At 38.5% G+C, this 17,640-nt stretch overlaps 1 protein-coding gene across 2 annotated transcripts in view; it reads right to left on the reverse strand.

Annotated features, from left to right (window-relative positions):
• slc4a10b (solute carrier family 4 member 10b) overlaps positions 1 to 17,640 on the reverse strand; it is a 57,824-nt gene that overhangs the window by 1,906 nt on the left and 38,278 nt on the right. For both annotated transcript variants that reach the window (XM_072685729.1, XM_072685728.1), the window contains 19 exons: positions 16,361 to 16,443; positions 14,443 to 14,600; positions 13,658 to 13,745; positions 12,866 to 13,012; positions 12,507 to 12,601; positions 10,623 to 10,797; positions 10,380 to 10,513; positions 9,398 to 9,643; positions 8,304 to 8,409; positions 6,480 to 6,641; positions 6,066 to 6,179; positions 5,520 to 5,681; positions 3,788 to 4,039; positions 3,317 to 3,385; positions 3,026 to 3,199; positions 2,428 to 2,550; positions 1,792 to 1,856; positions 1,560 to 1,670; positions 1,231 to 1,246 (listed from right to left, as the gene is read on the reverse strand). In XM_072685729.1, the coding sequence (XP_072541830.1) occupies positions 1,240 to 1,246; positions 1,560 to 1,670; positions 1,792 to 1,856; positions 2,428 to 2,550; positions 3,026 to 3,199; positions 3,317 to 3,385; positions 3,788 to 4,039; positions 5,520 to 5,681; positions 6,066 to 6,179; positions 6,480 to 6,641; positions 8,304 to 8,409; positions 9,398 to 9,643; positions 10,380 to 10,513; positions 10,623 to 10,797; positions 12,507 to 12,601; positions 12,866 to 13,012; positions 13,658 to 13,745; positions 14,443 to 14,600; positions 16,361 to 16,443 (2,471 nt within the window). In that variant the 3' untranslated portion in view covers positions 1,231 to 1,239. The remainder of the gene's footprint in view (positions 1 to 1,230; positions 1,247 to 1,559; positions 1,671 to 1,791; positions 1,857 to 2,427; positions 2,551 to 3,025; positions 3,200 to 3,316; positions 3,386 to 3,787; positions 4,040 to 5,519; positions 5,682 to 6,065; positions 6,180 to 6,479; positions 6,642 to 8,303; positions 8,410 to 9,397; positions 9,644 to 10,379; positions 10,514 to 10,622; positions 10,798 to 12,506; positions 12,602 to 12,865; positions 13,013 to 13,657; positions 13,746 to 14,442; positions 14,601 to 16,360; positions 16,444 to 17,640) is intronic.

The raw sequence follows: 17,640 nt of genomic DNA on the forward strand, positions 1-17,640 counted from the left end.
TAAGGACTACAAAAAAGCTTGATTGGTGTCAGACAATGGCAGCAAGAAGCTGCTGGTAGCTGACATTTAAAAAAGACATTTCACTGCTATTGCTTAGACGTGGCATATTCCTCTGCTTCTACCTTTGGGACTTCAGTACTAACAGATACCAACAGTATCACTCAGAACCAATGATTTTTTTTTTTTTACTAAATAGAGAAATAGTTGTGTGTCTAAATGAGGGTCAATGGCAGGGTTTCTCAAGCAAGGGGTGAGAGTGTGATAGGAATGGCAGTGACGAATTTAATATCAATTTATTTTCAAAAGACGTGCAACTAAAGGTGGGCAATAAGACAATGTTTTATCATATTGTGATAACTTTTGTTATTGTTACTTTCATTACAAAAAGTGTAATTAGTCTGGTTCAACTGGATAAAGTGCAGCAGAATTTAAATAAAAGTCAATGTGTTAAGTATGGGAGAGTATCTAAATAGAAGTAATTAGGAATCTGCGACACTGATGCATTTTTTCTGTGATGTAAAAAAGGATTTGTCTTTACCATTGCTCCAAAATAGCTTTTTAAAATACAGTCTAGTTCAGAAATGACACAAGATTAAAATCCAGCTTGTTAAACAACATACAAAGGATGTACTGTGATAAAAGAACCCACAGCAGCACACACTAAAAGCTTTGATAAACAGGTCTATTATTGATGTGTTAATGTTGAAGTAACAGTCAACAATTCAGTATGACACATAACGTAACTGTGAAGCAGACAGACGTTCATACAGTGACATCCCACAGCAGATTGAAGCTGATATCTGATGAGTGATGCGTTGTATGGTGCAGAACTGCATGCTGTCCGTCTTTGCCTGACATTGAGGGTGACTTCAACTAGTTACGAAGACATTAAACTACTACTAGGCCAGCTACTGCTGTCCCCTTGTAAACAACTTTGGCATTGTTTCCTATAATGTCAAGTTGCTAATCTGTTGGTCTGAAAGTACTAATTTCTTTTATATATTTGCATAGTACTTGTATTGTGTTTCTATGCCATTTATATTTTATAATGGGAATCATTTGGTTTAAATTGGTAAATATCTAATATTATGCATGATCACACAAGTACTCTAAGAAGATGCAAGTGAGAAGACTGACTGATTTCATCAATGCCAGGCAAAGACTTGGTGTTAGGAAAAAACAACTGAGCAGAGAAGAAATCCTCAGATATGTGAACCAAAGTCAACTTACCTTTATTACTCAGCAGCTAGGAGGTATGAAAGGGGAGCATATAAATTGAAAATGCAGTAGTGTCCCAAAAGACATGTTTTACTGATTATAGTAAATGAGATGGGCTATTTAGTTATATTTGAATACCATTTTGTTATATATATATATATATATATATATATATATACATATATATATATATATATATATATATATATATATATATATATATATATATATATATATACACACACACATATATATATATATATATATATATATAGATCTACGCAAAATCCAACACAGCATTAAGGTAAAAGTTAGCCGTTGAATAGGAGACAAATACAAACCTTTTTGTGGTCGGATCATGTTTTGAAATGTCGGAATTCATAGCCCTCCAAGTGTTTCCAAAGGAGGCTTTAGACATCTCATCAGTAATATTCACAGAGGACGGATCATCCCTTAAAAAAAGAAAAGTCTAAATCAGCCGTTGCACAAACAGTCCCAAAATAATATGTCTGTATAGTAGAAAAATAATATGCAGCTATGTTTGTCTAATTTGTCAGTGAAATTGGCACACACTTGTACTGTGCCTCTAATGGCACTTGTACTACTCCTTCTTCCTCTGCCAGAATACTTTGCTCCTCCTGGCAGAAAAGAAAGAGAGAGAGAGAAAGAGAGAGGGACAGAAAGGGAGAGAGAGAATGGGAGAGAATAAGAGAGGAAGACTTTTATTGCAGTCTTGCCAGAGAGAACTTCATCCACCTTTTAATCTTCTATCCCTCAGTTTCCTGATAAATAAACTTCACACATTAACTTACTAAGAAGCTGTAATAGTTTCATGTTGATTTCAAACCAGCAACTCACTTCAACAGTACAATAAAAAGGTCCTCTTAATATCTAAAGCAACAGCACTTAAAAAACAAAACCAATATTAATGCTAATACTGACTGTGCATAGTAGTTAAAAGAGTAAGAAAGAAAAAGACTAATATAGCAACACCACACATCACTATATCCTAGTCCTGCTTTGTTGTACACAGTATTAGATCCTTGAGGACCTTGTGTAGCTTTTTCAGTTTGAAACTGTGGCAGTGCTTTGAGGAACCTTTAAGGAACCCTTTTCTGCTAAACCCGTGTGCTTCACTTTCTTGAAGGTACCTCCACAGTTTTGAACTGAAGGACCTCCAAAAGTTCAGTGTATATCATTGTGGCTCACCTCTTTTTCTGCATCCTCCAGCCTCTTCTTCTTGCTTTCTGGCATGAGGTCATCCAGCCAGCTCAGCTCACGCTTAGTGAAAATAAAATCCAGCAGCTTGCGGATGAACACCAGAGCCAGGACCTGCCCACAGCAGACACAACACAGACGGCTGAGAGCCAGGAGCGCAATATAATGCTAACAACTGTGGCTTTCCCCTGATTTTCTACAGCAACTGCTTATAGCTGCTGTAAAATATCAATAATCATAAACTGAAAGATTTAAATTTTTGCTTAAATGATGTAAGTGGATTAAACAATACTAAATAGTCTAATGACGTGGAAAGGACTAGAATCAGACTTGCTTTTCAAATGCTAGTATTGTACAGTACTTATCTCTGCAGTACATATGTGTTTGGCTGTACAAAACACTATATAGCATTAGAATAAATACAGTAAATGTAGTAAAACGGCAATAATTTCTTGTTTTTAAGAGTAAGTAAGTAAAAGAACATAGTTTAAAGAAGAAGAATGTTTTTTTGGTAATTCCAAACAGCAGCTGACAGAAATTCAGTTAATAATGGACTGATTAGGTAAACTAGATATTGGAAGGGAAGTACCATCATTGGAAAGACGATGGCAGCACGAGAGGTTTTAATGACCCAGAGGAGGACCAGGCAGCTGAGCTGGACGATGGTAAACAGGTGGACTTTCCGCAGAGGAACATGCCTAAGGTAGATAAAGTCTGGCTGGTGCTTAGCAGGCATCCCAAACAGTCTCAACCTGTCGAAGAACTGGACAAAGAGAGGGGTACAAACACAGAGGTCTTAGAAACTGTCATTTAAGAATGATGCCCATCATAAATGCATTTAAACGTATTTCAAATCTAATGTTACTTTTTGTGTTTTTACCTGTATTCCTCGTAGTGAAGATGCACCCATGTAAAGGAACACTCCGTATAGCACAGGCATGGGAATGAACTGGAGAACGGATACAAAATGAGCAAGCGGTTAAGAGGAATTCATCTGCAGATGAGCCAGAACTTTCTCTATGTGGCAATTAAAACAGCACCAATATGCTGCTATATTTCACCTCCTGCGTACTGAAATTTATTTGCATAAAGAGAAAACAACTTTCTTTTTCTGGCACCATTTTTAAGAATAATTTCATACTTTTCCACATTGCAACTGAAAGGTTTTTAGAACTATAATCACACATGATTCTAGCATCCCAAACACATTTGTATGCGTCCTTGTTTCTGATCATTTTGATGAAAGTCTACGTTATTCAGGACTAATGTAAATCTTTGTACCGAAATCCTTTGCTTAGTTCATTGTCTGACACATCAGGGACAGAAAGTGCCAAAAGCAGCAATGCCTGACCTTGAGGACTGAGGTCATGAAGACGGAGCAGCCCATGAGGAGGAATATCATAAGGCCAGTGAAGCGCTGCTCTCTGATGCCCAGGAACTTGGGCTGCTCTCCTGGGGCTGAGCTTTCTGACTCCAGCTTCAGGCTGTTCACGTGTGTGATGGAGAGAACTGTAGCTGCTACAAACCACGGTAGTCCCATTAGCGAGCACACTCCCAGCATCACACCCACCACAAACAGATCCAGGTGGTAACCACAGCCTTTCTGCAGCCAGACCAAAAAGAGGCACAGCAGTGAGCAGGGCACCAAATGTTTTGATGTGATCACCAGTAAAGACAGTGTCTACATTTTCAGTGTTTGTATACAGTACCTACAGTAAGTATTCAACCTCCTTAAAAGTCATTACATGTTTCTCGACTACTACTTAAATAAAAAAGTGCTGCAATAAAAAGTCTGTTGGGGTATGTTTGTACCAGCTTTGCTCACTGTGTGGAAGTGATTATCTCTCCTTCTTCCTGGCAGACTTGCTCTAGGTTGTTCAGGTAGATCAGATGACACTCTTGGGCCTGAATTTTTAAACAGTGCCACAGATTCTCAACAGGACTGAGATCTGGACTTTGACTTGACTGGTCATTTCAGAACATACACCTTTTTGTTGTTCAACTACTTAACTATGTGTTGGTTGGCCTTGTGCTTGGGGTCATACTCCTGCTAAAAGGAGAAGTTTCTTCCATGCTTTAGTTCAGCAGACTGAAACAGGCCCCCCCTCAAATTTGAACAATTTTAACAAGATGCACAGTCCCCAAGTATGAGAAAAAACACAATATGACACTACCACCCCATACTGTACTGCTGGGATATGGGTTTGTTAAGACATGTGCTCTAGTAGGTTTGAGATGCATGTAGAATTAAATCTTTTGCCCAAAGAGTTCAAGTTTGTTCAATACATGCTTTGGTGTTATTTTTACTTCAGGAACGGCTTCTTAATCAGTCTCCCAGGGACCAGCTCTATGAAGAGCTCTTAATATTGCTGAATTAGTGCTTTAGTAACGCACAACTCCATGGTTAGCCACAACGTCTAGGTGCTTATTAAGCCTCTGTGAGTTACACTCATCCATGATCTTATTTTCTGACATGCATGTGGGTATCTCACCTTCACTCTAGTCTCTACCGCTGAACTCATTTACATTTACATTTACATTTACTGCATTCAGCAGATGCTCTTATCCAGAGTGCTTTACTGTTTCCTCAGAAACATATCTTTAGCTAGTTTGAATAGACTAAAATTCAAAGATACGACTAAACACAAGTCAATATGGAGACCATAATACTCTACACTTAGTGTACTCTGTAGCTCCTAATGATTGTTGGTGTCTCTGTGGTTTCCCTCGTAAATCGTCTTTACATTCTGATGTTTTAAGGTACAGCTTTGTCTAGACAGTGCCTGGGTGGTATGGTGCAGCTTCCATTTCCTCACCACTGATCCAACCATACTGGGATATCCAAACACTTGTCTATTATACTGTAGCCGTTTCCTATAACTTTCTCTCTAATTGGCTTAGGGTGCTTTTGGTGTTTATTTTCACAGCTTTCACAGACTATTTTAATTAAGGGGGTATTGACTTTTAAGAAGTTGGATATGAGATATTTTTTTATTAATTGTCAATCTGTAACATGCCCATGCCCAAAAAGACTAATGTCATTTTACAAAACGATAAATCATGCAAGTTCTTTTCATCTCTACCTTGAGTTTGTGTTCTTTCCTGTTGATGATAACAGCAGTGATCTGCTGGTCCATGAAGATAAGGATGGTACAGAGGAGAGCTGGGACCACTGTAATGATGCACGTCCACCACGGATTTGGGCCCAGTGGGTTAATAAACCAACCTCGGTCATCTCGTGTTGGCTTTATGGAGATTAACACAATTATGTCAGTACAGTAAAAATGAAAGAAGATTTAAGATTAAGAAATTAATGTGAATGCTAAAATAGGAACACAAACTAACAATGGTATGAGAGAGTGTGTGTGATTACATATGTGATTAGCATTTATATTGTAATGTACAAAAGTTTTAAGCAGCCTTGAAAATTGCTTAAAATATTTTATGCAGAATGCAAATGCAGTTTGCTGTAAAATAGACAGTAAAATTAAACAGAAGAATCACTCTAAATGCAAATAAGCCGGTAAATTCTAATAAGTGTGTGCCATTTTCAGTATAGAGTCCTATAAAAGTCGGATGTAAAAGGCGGATGACTGTCTAACTGTATACTGTTTGTAAGACCAGCTCACCTTAAACTTGCTTGGAACTTGCAATTTTGGTGAGGGGACCCCTAAAGCGTAGTCCACTAGTACCATGGTTAGAATGGTAAAAAACACAGCAAAATCACTGATGATTGCTCTAACCTAGACAGGGCAGGGAAACAGAGAATAAACATCTACATATAAATTGTCACTAATACACATGAATATGTTTTATTCTAATTTATTTTGGAACATACTTTTCTAAGAAACATACCATAGGGTCCCTAATTTAGATGAACCCTATTCGAAGTATCCCTCACTTGATGTTCCACTAGAGGGCACCAGTACACAGCAGAAAACACTCTCTCTCACAGACACAGACACACACACACACACACACACACACACACAAACACCCACATACACAGAGCATGTCCTATGTTTGTGTGGTTACTGCAGTACCTTGGTGGGAAAGTAACGACTGGTCTTGAACTCTTTAAGGAAAGCAGACATGGCCACAGTGGAGAAGAAGAGAACAACAGACCAGAAGAGTACATCAGGGATGTAGGGTCCATGAGGCCCACATGCCGAACCCACAAACACTCCTTTCTTCTCTATACAGTCCTGAGGGACAGACAAGAAAACATACAGATGGGCAGATTCACACACAGAGGGAACCAGGTGAAAATAATTACATGCCATATTTAGCCAACATGTTCTAATGCTTACAGATTGTTGCATCATTTACTTTGCGGTATTAATCTTATTGGCATCACAGGTTAATTCCTGGTATCCAATTTTAATCTGAGCGGCTGCAATTTTTTTTTCTCAGAACGTGATGGATTACTGTAATATGGATTTAGAAAAGCTAATAAAGCATTTTGTCATTTGACCCACGAGTACACCAGTGTATTTGGTATTATTAAGCTATGTCATATTGATATTCATATCCATATACATTTAATAGCTAACTGAGAAAAAAATCCTTAAAACCATATAGTGTACAATGGTTTTGTGCAGCTTTTTTTTTACTTGTTCCATCCCAAACATGTGTGCTTTTGGTCCATTTCCTGTAAAACACTTTGATCCACTCTCTATCTCTTTGAACTCACTCTATCTCTCTCTCACTGTCTCTCTCTCACGGCAGTATGTATTGTCATCAACAGTGCTATATTTCAGTCCAAAGCAGGAGGAATGTATATAGTTTGCTTTTAGTCGTCTGGCATGGCTAATCCAGCGTAATCCAGGCCACATGTCCTTAATCTCTAGTGCTGCTCTGTCTCCATCTGGGAGAGAGAGAGCATGCCACTCACATGGTTATGAGATGCAGATTTTCTAACCTTTTTCATGTAAACCTGACTCGCCACTCGTGAAGTCATTCTGCTCTTTTAGGTTTGCCATATTGGATTACCTTTAAACACTTATACATTGATTATATAAAGTCCTTCCTCAGTTCAGATGAATGAGCATGTGAATGTACAGCATGTATGTCTATTTCCTACTACAGTATTCTGAGAGTAGAAATAGTTTCTTAACTATTAGAAGTCCCAGTTGTCACTGGCAATAAAACTGCATGGTTTGATATACATTACTTATACTTATCAGTAGAAACATACATAGAAAAATACATATTTCAATCAGTGCCAAATTTGTGTTTGTATGTAAATGAGACAATATTTTGTTATTAACATGTCATAAAACAAAAGGAAAAACATCCATTACATTATTTCTAACCAAAATGTCTCATTTTATGGCAGTTTAGAACAGAGGAAGGCAACCTGCGGCATTGAAAAGAAAAAAAAAAAAATTCAACCATTCAAGGAATGGACCCCGTGGTATCTGGCACCAAGTCCAGTAAGCAGCAGATCCTTTAAGTTAGTTGTGGCCTCTATGAGTACCAGTGAGCCTATCAGTGCCCGTGACCGGTTGTCCTTTCTTGGACCCCTTTTGTTAGGTACTGACCAATACATACCAGAAAAATCCCACAGGACCTGTCTGATGTTTGAGATATGTTCTGACCCAGTCGTCTAGCATTCACAATGTGGCACATCAAAGTGGCTCATCATCTTCTGCTTGACCACTTGTCCTGCTTTTAGCACATCTGACGTGTTCACTTACTGTCTAATATATCTCACCACTTGATAAGATAAGATAATCAGTGTTTTCAGCTGTCAGTGTTACTAATATTTTGATTGGTGTGGATAGAGCACATGATTGATGTAATGGTTAATGTTCATATGATACAATGGTTAGACTGAGTTTTTGGTTGGTTGTATACATACTGACCTGGACTTCCAGAGCCTCCCAGTAGATCTCTGAGGCTGTAATGTTGTTCTGCTCCCAGAACTGCAGAGTGGCATTGCTAGGGTTGATTGGCTCAACACACGCACAGCTGCAGATTTGGAGACACACAAGCATTAAAGATGCATAATATACGATTTTTATAATTACAACTAACTGGATGTATACAGAACCCTGCTAAGATTTTAGATACCTGAAATTCAATTTCTAATGCTAAAAACACTAAAGTTAAAATAAATACAAAGTAACAACATTACAGAAAGTAGAGGATTAATGTATATCAATAGCCCTATTTAAACTGGACTAGTTTATGAGGGGGTTGTCTGTAATAACAACTTTACACATTCCTCAGTGAGAACCTTCACATTCAGGCAGAGATAATATTATCACAGTACAAGAAAGTTTAGTTGTCACAAGACCACATTCTCAACAGTGGTCTCCTAATGGTCAAAGAGACACTGGAGTACGGAAGAGACACTGGCTATTATTTCAGTCTGGGCGAAGGCAAGTTCTAACAACAAATCAGAAAAATGTTACTCTCAATGTTTTTGCTTCACAATTCAAAACTGATTGATCTGAAAGATCATGGATACGTGAGTTCAGAGTCTAATTACGGGGCCTAGCAGTGTCCAAAAACCTTCTTTTTTAACATGACACATGGAAAATCCCAGAGATTGTATGTACTGGACTAAAATGATCAGACTACCCCTGAGTTCAGCGGAAAACAGCAGGTAATGCTGCCTGTAATTTCTCAGAGGAGAAGAAGGGAGAACACACACATGGATGATCCAGAGAGAAATAAAATTACAGAAGAGCTTCTGTGAAATAGAGAACTGCCCCAGAACCCCAAGACTTGTGCACAGTGCTCTGTGTAAAACATGATTTAAAAAATGTTAACAGAAGTGTACATTTGAGAAAACCCTGAGAACATGTCTGTTTTGGGACGCAATCCTGTCTGTGTGTATATGGACCCCCTGTAAGTTCCTTAAAGACACTCCCCATCACTTTACGCATCTAAACCTATGCAAACACCATGTGTGTGCTTTTGTGGGTGTGAGTGAGTGTGCATTTGCCCTTACGAATAGGTGGTGAGTTTGTCTAGGTTGTTGTTCATGTTGATGGGATATGTCTCGCCAAGGTGGATCAGCTTCTCCAGAGCCTCGTAGATAAAAATAATGCAAATGAGGGAGGCGAAGGCCTCCTCCGTAAAGCGAGTGATGTAGCAAACGAGTGAGCTGGCATCTGTAGCCACCAGCAAAATACAGAGAAAAGCAGTCCACAGGCCAATGCATGTCCTTAGGGACAGGTAGGACAACCCATACTCTCTGAAAACAAAGCAGAAGAACAGAGCCTAAGAACATCATGTAACTAATCATGTATGAATAAAAAACATATTATCGTTGTCAGGCAAAAACATGTATATACTCCACTTTGCTTCTTATCACTTTATAATGTGAATCTGGCTGTTGTTATTTATATTGAGTCAAAATTGAATTGAATGCTCCACGATTACTTGGAATAAATATTTTTACACATACTTCCATTGAAAGTTTTTCTCCTTCTCCTGTAAAGTTATCATTGTGGAGGCACTGCATGCCAACAACGATTTATTACCTGTATAGTTACTTCATAGTGTCATGCAATGCCAATCTGAAGCTTCGCTACATACAAAGCCACATTACATCAGACCAGCTTGTATACAAGTAATATTATTAAAACAGCATTTACTCCTTATAATCCGTTTCATATATATCTATGTATATGAAGTACAGTAAGCTTTTTTTCCATTTCTAGGAAATTTCAGAACAGCTTCATACTTTCTCATAAGCATTAGAGCCAGCAGTTAGTCAAGGCCATATGGATACATGGATGAATCAGAAAGCACTTTATTTGCATTAGGTTTTCCACAAGGCAAGTCTCTAAAATCGGATTACATATCCACAATGTGTGATTCTGATATGAGTGAGAGAGTACATTAAAATCAGTTCGTAGTATCATGAGAACTACTATTATGATAGTAGTTCTATAACAGAATATACAGAATTATAACAGAAGCCTCACTTGCAAAATTTGAACAAAATCTTCTCGAACACCAGGACAGGACCAGTGCTGCCAAGGATTGTAAGGGGCTGGCCAGCAAACAGCGAGTAGGCAATTCCAGTCATCGATGCACCAAACAAAGATTCAATTGCACTCTAGAGTACAGAATCAAACATAAGGACAAACACAAAAGCTGAGATTAAAAAGTGTCAGTGTGTACACATTTATTTTTGAGTCTCTGTGTAGTCTTTGTGCTTTTCTTACTATGCGACCTTCTGTAGCCTCTCCCAGTAGGCCCCCAAACGTGATGACAGGAGACATGCAAGCGCAGTAGAGGAAGAGGAAGGAGGCCACACACTGCAGGCTGATGGCATCTGTGTAGTCTGACAGGTAATGCGGTGCCTTGCGCTTTATGTCCATGACAAATCCACCAAACAACCTGGAACACACAGGACAGCACTTGCTGGTCTGAAAGGATCTGACTTGCAGCATGTATAGTCTACACCGACTTTGCTTCTGAAGTAGCAGTATAATATTTGAGGCAAAGGCAAAAACATGCTTTTGGTTGTCTTCTTGTATTTCCCTAGCATTAGCAGCTACAGCAATCAGACAAATATTCACCCTGAAGCCTTTTTTGTATATATAACAAAAATGGCCACTTTACAGAAAATCTAACTTTCAATGGAAGTCAATGTATAAAGCTTTTATTCCAGGTCACTTTGGAGCATATCTATTTATCATGATTGTTGCTATCACCTTTTGACATAAAATTGTTCTTTACATTGTGCCAAAATTCATGATGAATGGACCAATAGAAATGTTCCAAAGTGGCTTAGACTAAAATTCTCTTACAATGACTTCCATTGAAAAATGGCCTTGCCATTTTAGAGATACAAGGACATTTTAGTGTGATATATATGTATATATAAACTGCTTTCTTCCCTCTAAATATTTACAGCTGAGGTTCACTAGAGCAAGGCACTTAACCCCCAATTGATCCCCATCTGCTGAGCCTACTGCTCTGGGTGTGTGTGTGCACTCACTGCCCCTAGTCAATACTGTTTGTGTGTGTGTGTGTGGAGGCTACATTCTATTGCACTGCCTTGCAATGAGCACAAAAATTATCTTAATCTTAAATGTTTGTTCCAGTATTTACAGAAACAGATAAAAGGTCATAAATGTCTGCTGTTGTCACATCATTAGTGCAAACTAAAAATCTAACTAAAAATATGTCTGTTGCTGTTGTCGTTTAACATGAGGATCAAAGAAGTATCAGTAAAGCAGATTGTTATGAGGCTAAAAATTCTAAAGTACTACATCAAAGATGTGGACAAGATAGCAGACATCATCATTTGTGAAGCAAGAACACACAGATGAGCTTAGCAAGCGTTAAATCTAGACGTATCATACTTGACGGCTTGAATCACACTGAATTTGCCACTGTTATGCATATCATTGGCACACAATTTCTACTGGAAAGTGGATGGTAAATCTGTCCCTTTCGTTTATAGTGTGAGCATTTTAATAGCACCTCTGCTTGGCCGGCTCTGGGACAAACCATCAATCTTTATTCCACATTATTACTTATGCTGATATTATTAGCCTGAGAAGCAGCCATCCTAATGCAGTTTGAATAAAACCAAAGTGAAGTAGACTGATGGAGACTTTAACCTCTAGCCACAGTGGATTAGCCTCATAGTCTCAGCATGTAATCGGGTTAAAGCTACTCTTAATGGGGCTTCATTTAACATTGTTGCAAATGAACGAGAGGGAAAAAGGGGATTCAAGAACAGAAGGGGACTGTTGTTATGAGAGGAGAGAAAGTTGCAGTAAGTTGTGAAAACTGTCACTCGCGGGGGGAGTCTCTGTGACCAAATGTCAGTTGTGGCGTCTGTCCAGTTCATTTGGAAGTTGTGAAACGAGATTTCAGTGCCATGGCATTTGGTTATAGAGAGTAAACAGCTCATGAGCAACAAAGATTAATTTGTAATTAAGTCCTATTCAGTCTCATGCTTACAGATTTGTCTTGATCTTTAACACCTGCGTAACCTCACTCAAGTGCGCACACTCTTGTTCTGCACACACATGCACACTTTTGCCTACTCACACACAGACTTCTGAACACAAGCACACACTGTCCAAACCGACCTCCCGGTGCGCTGTAGCTCAGGGCCTCCATGCCCCCCATGTTCCTCAGTCTCTGCCAGCTCTCCATTGGGGACAGCAGGGATTTTTCTCTTCTCCTATTTATCATACACATACACACATACACACATACACACACATGCACACACACACACACAGAGCACTTGTGTCAGCTCTGTCTCTTCCAGCTCGGAATATCGCTGGTTTGTGTGGAGTTTACGGAATAAATTGGAGGAAAAATGGCACCATCGGGAAACAGTACTGAACTCCACAGGCCTCCACAGAAATTGATTTACAAATTATTACAATGCTGTCGTTATTATACGGCATACAACTTTAGAAAAAGAATGAATTAAATCTACCTGAGAAGGGACGTTTTTTGGTGGCTCAATTCTAATGGATGGGTCCCATTCTCCAGGTGGCAGGACTGTTACTTGGTCAAGAAACTCATCGATTCCAGCTACCAGATCATTGCGGTCCTTGGCTTTATATGCAACATCATGGAAAACCTGAAATTTACATAAATAAAAAATCATGGCACCTTGCTCAATTATGTACACTTCCAAAACACTTAATACAAGCCAAAATCACTGCTAGTAAAAGTACATATTAGCATAACTCAACAGCAGTGCCTTTACTCTGTTTCCATAGCAACACAGTAACTGACTGCTAGACCAAAAAGTGGTGTTCTAGCTAATTAGCAGGCGTTTGCATATCATTATGTGTTTTCAGAAACTCCTAGCGCCTTGAAGAAGGAGTGAGAGAATGTGCGGAGATGTGAAAGGTCTCTGGCTGCTTCCACTATCTCCACACCCACTAACGTCTTAGGGAAACCTCTTCTGTCATAACTGACGCAATGCTTTTAAAACGTCTGCAAAATGACTCTAAAGTCTCTGTACAACAGGACCATAAAGCCAAAACACCTTTCATCAAGTATGGAGAACAAATAAGCTTTTTTATCCAGTTCTGGAAATCAGTTAATTCAGTTACTTAGAGGTATCTTTGAATTAATAGTCTGTTCAAACTAGCTGAGGTTATCCTCAGCACTCCAAAGCACTTTTGTAAGTCGCTCTGGATAACAGTGTCTGCTAAATGCCTTAAATGTAAATGTAAATGTAAATGTAAGTTAATATTTCAGTAAAGATTTTTCTCACCTCATCAGTCATAAGGGTTGCAATGGACCGGCCAATCTCGTGATATTGTGGTCCCTTGCCAAGAGGCCCCAGAAGAATGAAGAGGAACCTGGTAGACAGAAAATACATTAGTAGCTTTGTTTAGGATGTAGTGGTAATGTATCTTTGGGAATGAGGCACCTACAATACACTTATACAGCGTATATCTTCTACTTGCTATTAACCATAAAGCCCATTTTCACTAGAAGCATGGATAGAACATTCTTAACGGATTAAAGCTTAGTGGATAAGAATTATGACCAAATTCACCCCTGTGTTGAAAGCACTTTAGAGACCATAAGATACACTGAATTTTCTAGCCTTTTTTCCTTCACATGTTAACTAAGGATGACCTATGGCCTGCAAATGGTCATGTAGTGTGTATTTGCTATCAGTGCAAAAAGTGTGTTTTATTGAAAGTAATACCTGTTACCTGTTTGCCTGATACCTGTTTGCCACTGTTCAACACTGTTTGTTAATGATGGCTATTCTGACTAGTAAAAAAAGTCAATTATTTTATTCTTATCATTTAAAACCAAAGAGCAGATATATAAAACTATATGAAACTGCACATGCACTGTATGTCCATATGTTTGTGGACAACCCTTCTAAAGAATACAAAAAAAGTAATTTACACACTTATTACATATCATAAACAATTATTTATTCCATGTTACAAATGGGTAAATAACTGATACAAGCAGGGCCTGTTGCAATCCAGGTCCTGATCTGAGACTTTAGAGTTAGAGGGATAGTACACTTCTGACCTGGTGGTTATGGGGACCTCTGCCAGGCCATTGAGAAGGACAGCAGGAGACAGACGGATAAACGCCACCACTGGCTTGTCCAGAAACTCCAGCTCTCCTACCAGGATGTTTGAGGCCTCAGCCCCAGCAGGGATCTTCTTCATAAAGTGGAGATCAATCTAAAAGTGCATCAAAGATACAACACACACACACATAATCATAAAATTAGCCAGGGGTCCATTGAGGTTTCCGCTGTTTTGTATTTACCAGTTTAGAACTGTGTCCAGTATTCAGAACTGTGCTGCACGGCTTGCTTAAACTCTTCCAATCCCATTCAAACTTACTTGCCATTGTAGCACTGGGGTGGTATAGCATTTGTTCCCTTCTTATGAAACCCCTGTATCCCTCCTTCCATGTAATTATATTTATGGACAAAAACATTCTTAATAAAATTCCAAAAACTCACCAGCTCGTTCTATTCATAGACTAGGTCAAAATAGCATTTTACATGAAGTACTAGCACATATGGAGGTATATGATATAGTATAGAGATTACGCATATTTGCATAATCTGTAATCCCGTGTATTATGCAATGTTTGGTAATGGCCTGATCCTTGTTGGAGCGCTGTCATTTCTGCTGTCATTATAGCCCATTCTGTTTTATTGTGAAATGTTCCTCTCATTAATTCAATACTATATTATTCAGTTGTACTGCCCCTTATTTTAACCTTCTAGTGTATAAAATATCAACTCTCTATGGTAAAAAAAGATCTTACATTGTCACTGTACTGTACCTTATATCTAAATGCTGATGTTTTTGTATATTATGTATTGAAATAAACACATGCAAATTGTTTCATAGATTTTATAGACCTTTTACACATAGGGTAAATAAATGTGTTCACATGATTGCTGTAGCAACAAAGTGTTACTCCCCATACCATCCCAAGCTGGAGTATTCACAAATGACTGTAACACTCCTGCAACTATTATGAGCACTAGCTTCGTTCTGACATGCTGTTTTGATGGTAGTTTAAGGCAAACCTAATTGTCTCATACTAAATATTATTTGGCACAGATGGTGCCACATGTTGGACAACTTATTTACAGTTCTGCATTAGTAAAACACATTTGCTGTTTGTTGTTGCTGCCTGTAATACTAGCTAGCACTAAATATCAAGTCCATGTTTACTACAGAATATATATATATATATATATATATATATATATATATATATATATATATATATATATATATATATATATTATGTCAAATCATTTCTAGGTCTGGTTCTTTTTTCTTGCTTTCTTTCTTGTTTTTTTTTACAGTAATTACAGATCTAGTGATCATACGAAGTAAAATTATTTTATGTAAATGTGTATTGAAACAATAAATATGTATAGAGAGATATACAGTATTATACATACATATATAGCGTATATATTATACATTTAAAATCACACACACACACACACACATCCATCTACATTTTGCATCTGAGTGTCTTGCTATCCCTTTGCTGCTGTGACACTGTAAATTTCCCCACTGTGGGACTAATAAAGGATTATCTTATCTTATCTTTAACAACTGTAAATATTATGCAATAAAAACAATAAAAAAATACTATACCAATAGCATCCAAAAAAGAACTGTATTCTCCAAATGCAGTCTCCACCTTTAACTCATCTATGCAGTGAACACACGCATACACACTGTGAACAACATACACACAAGCACACGTGCCAGGGCTCCCAGGGAGCATATTGTAAGGGGCATCTTATTCTGGGGGGTTTCTTTACCTAAGTCAGTCTGGGCAGCCGCAAAACATATGATTCTAATCCCCACCTGAGGCTCTATTGCGTCACATACGTTTAACAAATTAGTCACAGCTTTTTTATTTTTATTATGCTGAAAAGCCTGTAGTTGGTCACTCTTACCTTACTAAAATCCACTGAGCTGTTCTCCCTGCTAACCTCTGGCTTAAGATCAGGGGCACAGGGCTGTGGAGGGATCATCTGGCCTGGGCACACAAAAACAATGCAGAAAAACTAGTCATGCAAACAGGCCTGGTCCTTTGGAAACTACCAGCAACTACGGCTAAAGCATTCAAAGTCAGTCATTGCTCTGCCAATGCAGATCAAGCAGAGCAGAGTGCCTCTCAAGGTATCAAGGTTACAGGGAAGCAATTTAGTAATGAACAGAGCTATATCAATGTAGACAGCTGTTCATGGATAGAGAGAGAGAGAGAGAGAGAGAGAGAGAGACAGAAAGAGATATGTAATGTACTGATGCTCTGCTGAGGTGCATTAAGTAGTATTTGCTGATTTAGTGCAGACAGAAAGAGAGCCAGATACACAGTGTTTATGGGGCAGGTGAGTAATGTGAGGACGTAATAGACAATGGTGGTCAGTATGAGTCCACAATGTAGTGATACAAACATGAAATTAGCCACAGAAAGAGGAGAAAATGAGAAAATCGTCGTTGGGTTAGTTTTGGGCCGACGCTAATTTCAGTGTTTGATTCATTTACAGGCAGATGCGAACTCTATTTACTAACTGCAGCAAGAAAAATCAGGAATAATGAGATGTAAGGTTCTCTTATTCCGTTCTTAATCAGTTTTAGCATTCTACTTTAATAGCAGCTACAGCAGTGGCTTGCTAAACATGATGTAGCACCAAACCTCATTAGTGGGGAGTGAGAATGACTGTGAGTGTGTCCTACGCTGCATAAGTAGATTTTCTATTTAGCAGTCATGTTCCCTGGCTTCAGGGCTGCTGTTTCTGTGTGACTTTTGGATGGGCACTCTGCATGAATTAGCGTGCTAATGGTGCTTGGAATTTTTTCGCAATCAGGAACATTACAACAATAGAATGCAACAGATTCAGGGCTGCTAAAGGGGTTTGGTGCTTCTCATGTGCTTGCTCTTGCGTGAAGAAAGCTAGCAACTTCCTAAACACAACTTCCAAAAAGGTGGCAAAGGGGACATAAACGACTGGAGCCCGGTTTCCCAAAAGCAACTTAATGTTAGGATCATCTTAATGAGTGTAGAGAGTTTAGTGTGATGCTCACTCTACTCTTTAAGCTTAGAAGCTTTTGAGAAACACAGTCTTCAATATAGTCTTTTGTTATGATAACAGTCCATAGTTTTAGAAGATCATCAGACAGATCAACAAATATTTCAGCAGCATGCCTTTCAACTAAATTAGTACTTATGTTA

Source organism: Salminus brasiliensis, chromosome 8 (genome assembly GCF_030463535.1).
Source record: "Salminus brasiliensis chromosome 8, fSalBra1.hap2, whole genome shotgun sequence".
In the NCBI taxonomy this organism is placed as follows: Eukaryota; Metazoa; Chordata; class Actinopteri; order Characiformes; family Bryconidae; genus Salminus; species Salminus brasiliensis.